Here is a 4,307-nt window from a genome sequence, read left to right as displayed (position 1 = left end):
TTTTTTTTTTTTTTTTTTTTTTTTTTTACATTTTCAATTATCAATTATTTCTCGTTTTCACGATGACGAAAATATAAAATATTAATAGTGAATCTCTTCGTTTAGATTTTATTTTCAGATTTGATCTTCCACGCTGATTTTCTTTGCTATTTTTTTTCATAGCGTATTATGGATATTAGAAGCTAGTAAAATAAAAGGAAAATTCTTGATCGAGTTTTTCGATTCTAATGATTGACGGCAACTTTTGTAATAACGTTTATTTATTATTTATCCCTATGATGGAATTCTATAATTTTAGATAGATACTTGTTACGAAACGAACAACGTGCTTTCAATGTTAAAAAAAAATTAAATAACGGTCCAGTTAAAAACTATATTAACGAAATTATACCTAATAACGTTAAGAAATTGCGAATTAATAATGAATTAGAATCGCATATATAGGAAACTAGAAAACTATAATAAGAAAATATAAGAGGTTCTTTTTTTTCTTCTACGGAAAAAAAAATGAAAGTATTTGATGTATACTTACTGTTCTAATCTTATTCTACGTTGTGTCGGTAATATTGAAAATGACCTTAAAAAGATGAAACATTTTATGCCAAATTGAACGATCTTAATTTTCGCAAAAATCTTTCTCGTAACAATGTTACGTTTTTATACGAAACGAGAAATCATCTTCGAAATTTTAACCGAATAGAGAGTGACAGTTTCTCGTGAAATTTCTCTCGTACATGCTGCTACGCTTTCTGAATACGTATCTGATTTATAATGTTGTAAAATTCGCTCGTTCATATATATACTATAAAGTATTGTATAATTTAAATATATTAAAATATTTTCAACGTAAAAAAGACTTGTATAAAATTTACTTGTGATTGTAAGGAGATAATTATAGACGTATTGTATCTCGTAAATTATAAATATGAATTGTAAAGTGAATCGTTGAAAACGCAAAATAATAAGAAGCGAAATTGACGAGGTGAGAAAAAAAAAGTGAAGGAAAAATTACAGGGAAAATTATTTTCCTTTATTTCTTTTGAGTAACGAGAACGTGATTTCGATTTTATACATTTAATATAATATAATATTTGAATGTTCAACGATGAATTACAAGTTACTTGATCAAAAATTATCCCGTAATCAACCGTTCTAATACTTCTCGCTAATCACGATCGTCGACGTTACTCTTAATTGTGTATTTCATATAAAGCATGTGCTTTTCCCGTAATCGATTCGTGAATACGTATCTGTCAATGGAATTTTTATTACATCTACTCGATATTTTTTATTGCTTCTTGCGAATTTCCAGAATTCAATGATATTTCGCTTCGTTTTGTATTTTCCAAAGTCTTCGCGTATTTCGCGATATTCGTGAGTTGCTGCGTCGTTTCCGATTTTTCCAATGTCTTCGCTATTGTTTCGACTAACCCCGTTTTCTCTATAATTACAGGCCTTTCGTCTTGTTTTAACTCCTTTCGTATCTCGTGCTTCGCAATTTCCTCTTCCTTTTTTTCCTCTTCAGTTTCCAGATATTTGTCCCATTTAGCAATTCGAGCTTCCGTTTCCGCGTCTGTTTCTAAAATTCTAAAAAAGAAAAAAAAAATCGATTTGGAAAATGTTGTGTTTTCATCGTTTGTCTCTATATCTATTTTTGTATACTATTTATAATTTATCGATTTGTTGTCATACCGGACTTTTTATAAATTCTTAAGCGAATAAGTTAAAGATTAATTATTATCTCTTGTTAATTATGTAATTTGTAATTATGTAATTTATGTATTTTTTTATAATGTTACGATCATTAATTGATGATTAAATGTTATCTTAAATATTAATATATATATAATATATATATTATATTAATAATAAAATTACGAAATAAAATATAAAATCAAAATATTTGCTAAAATCGTTTCTTGGCTCGAAACGAAAGTAAGAAATATTTTTTTTTTACGATCATGAACGCGAGATACGATTGAATCGCTATTTTTTTAATTCATGCGGTATGTATATTATGTAACGATACTTGTGTAAAAAGCGAGCCTCGACTGATAATGAACTGACGTTAAATAAAGTTTTATATAAAGTTTTAGATAAAGACGATGACTACGGAAAAACGAAAGAGCAACTTACTTGTATTTCGTTTTACCATCCCAAATTTCAGCCGATATTTTTCTTTGACTGAACCAACGACCGTTTAGTAATTGAATACAAGCTTGTGCTTCTGCTGGTTCCCGAAATGTTACCTGCGCAACACCTTCCGGATGTCTCTGCAAACGTATAACGTAAAAATCATTTTTGAATTCAAGAAAATTTCCTTTTATAACTTTTCTTAAATATCAATGTGTGCAATATTTTTTTCTATAAAAAACTATTACGTAGATTTGCAGAAAGAATTTTGTTTTTTGAATTCAAAATTATATGTTATGCGAAACCGTAAAATGAAAAATGAATTGAAAAAACCAGTTAAAATTTCGAATAAAATTACTTTCGAATAATTGCCATTGAATTGTGAATAATAGCCGATATAATAATTTTAATTTAATAATAATTTTAAACTTAAATTTTTACATATTCGAAGATTTTGAATAATTTGAATAAGTAACAAGGATCGCGTAAATAAAAGCACGAAATCGTTTGTCGGATCGACAACGAATACGAAACTCGAGTTTCGTTCGTGTTATCGACAATAAAGATCGTACAAAATGACAGCTACCGAAACACGAAGAGGAATTGAGAGTTCAAAAGTTTGAGAGAGCTCGACGAAAAAATTTATGATCTATTGTTTCGGTGTGACGGTATGACACGCTTCGCTGGATGGAGATATATAAGCGAAGAAAAATACTTGACAACTTCGATAATCGACTCTCTTTTTTTCCATTTTTAACCAAGTTCGAGGTAAAGAATAAAACTCGCTTTGATATTGAATGATTTCGCGAAATGTATCGATTACGAATGTTTTGTTGTTAAATTTATAAGATTAAGTTATTTTTTTTGGAAGAATATCCATGAATTTTTTGCGATTGTCACTGTTTCGACGCATCTTGGATCTTGTTTCACAATGTGATTTTTAAAACATCTTTCTAAAAACGAATGAAACGAAAGAAATTTTATTTTACGAGATTATTTCTTTTCTTTCCGTATAAAAAAAATTAAATTTTCAATATCTGATTTATATAAATTTTATCATATTTTTATCAATCATCATTTATAACAATTTTCTTAAATCTATTAATTATTGGCAATATTGTTATTATATTATATTGATCCGATACACGAACAAAATAATAAAAATTTTGATACAAGAGATGAAAAATATTCGATATTGATCCAAGATATTCGATAATGAAAGAAGAATGATCTGTTCCACTTTGCATGGGTCATTAGAGAAATCTACGACAAAACGATTCGATTGTAAGAAGCGCGTATACTTGTAAGTGCGTATATACACTTATAAAATATTACGTGACATTACTTCATTAGTCAGTGATGATCTAAGCGACACAGAATGCTTTTATAATCGATCTAAATTGATGCTTTAATGATCGATTTTTTTATAGATATTCGTGAATTTATTAATATTTAATTAATTATTAAAAACGCGCATGATCGATAAAATAAATTTATTATATATGAAACAGTTTATTAAAAAATCATTGAGATTATCAACATTGATAAGATAAGAAAGCATTTTTATAAAGTAATATTATAAATATATTTTTATAAAATATATTATTAGATTGAAATATGTAGATATAATTTAATTTCATTGTTATTATTTTTATTTTATTAGAATTAAGAATAATACGCTAATACGAACTCGTAAATTGATTTGATATTTGGATTCGTTGCATTTTTATTTTTCCGAGAATAATCTGATAAAAGTGATCGTATTAAATGTACTTACATCGTAAATAACAACTTTTCGAACATCACCGCATTTCAAACATTCGGATCTGATATCCTGTTGATATTCCAGCAATAACGACACCTCTTTGTCAAAATCTTCCGGAGAGAATAGATTTTTTATAATTACTACTCTTTCGTGTTTTAATGGTTCTCCTGGCGCACGTTCAGGCCTCCAATCGAATAATCTGTGACAAAAACAAGCATGAACGAATAATAGAAATTTATAATAAGTAATTGGACCTTTTTTTTGTGCGTGTATTTATAAAAAAATTGAAATATTTTATTTATTCTTTGTGATATATATTGATACATGATATGATATTATATTTTGTGATATATATTTTTTATATATAATATAATATTATATAAATTATATTTATTGTATTATCTGCGGA

The 4,307-nt window shown here is 27.0% G+C and overlaps 1 protein-coding gene across 1 annotated transcript in view; it reads right to left on the bottom strand.

Annotated features, from left to right (window-relative positions):
• Positions 1-1,164: 1,164 nt before the first annotated feature.
• LOC102672242 (HIV Tat-specific factor 1 homolog) overlaps positions 1,165-4,307 on the bottom strand; it is a 33,568-nt gene continuing 30,425 nt past the window's right edge. Inside the window, exons 5-7 of the mRNA XM_006610822.2 lie at positions 3,911-4,097; positions 2,137-2,273; positions 1,165-1,587 (exon numbers count right to left, since the gene is read on the bottom strand). Of these exons, the coding sequence (XP_006610885.1) occupies positions 1,275-1,587; positions 2,137-2,273; positions 3,911-4,097 (637 nt within the window). The 3' untranslated portion in view covers positions 1,165-1,274. The remainder of the gene's footprint in view (positions 1,588-2,136; positions 2,274-3,910; positions 4,098-4,307) is intronic.

The sequence above is a fragment of the Apis dorsata genome, unplaced genomic scaffold, assembly GCF_000469605.1.
Source record: "Apis dorsata unplaced genomic scaffold, Apis dorsata 1.3 scaffold_78, whole genome shotgun sequence".
Lineage (NCBI taxonomy): Eukaryota > Metazoa > Arthropoda > Insecta > Hymenoptera > Apidae > Apis > Apis dorsata.
Note: the sequence above shows the minus strand (reverse complement) of the source record. Positions and strands in the feature narration are given on the sequence as shown.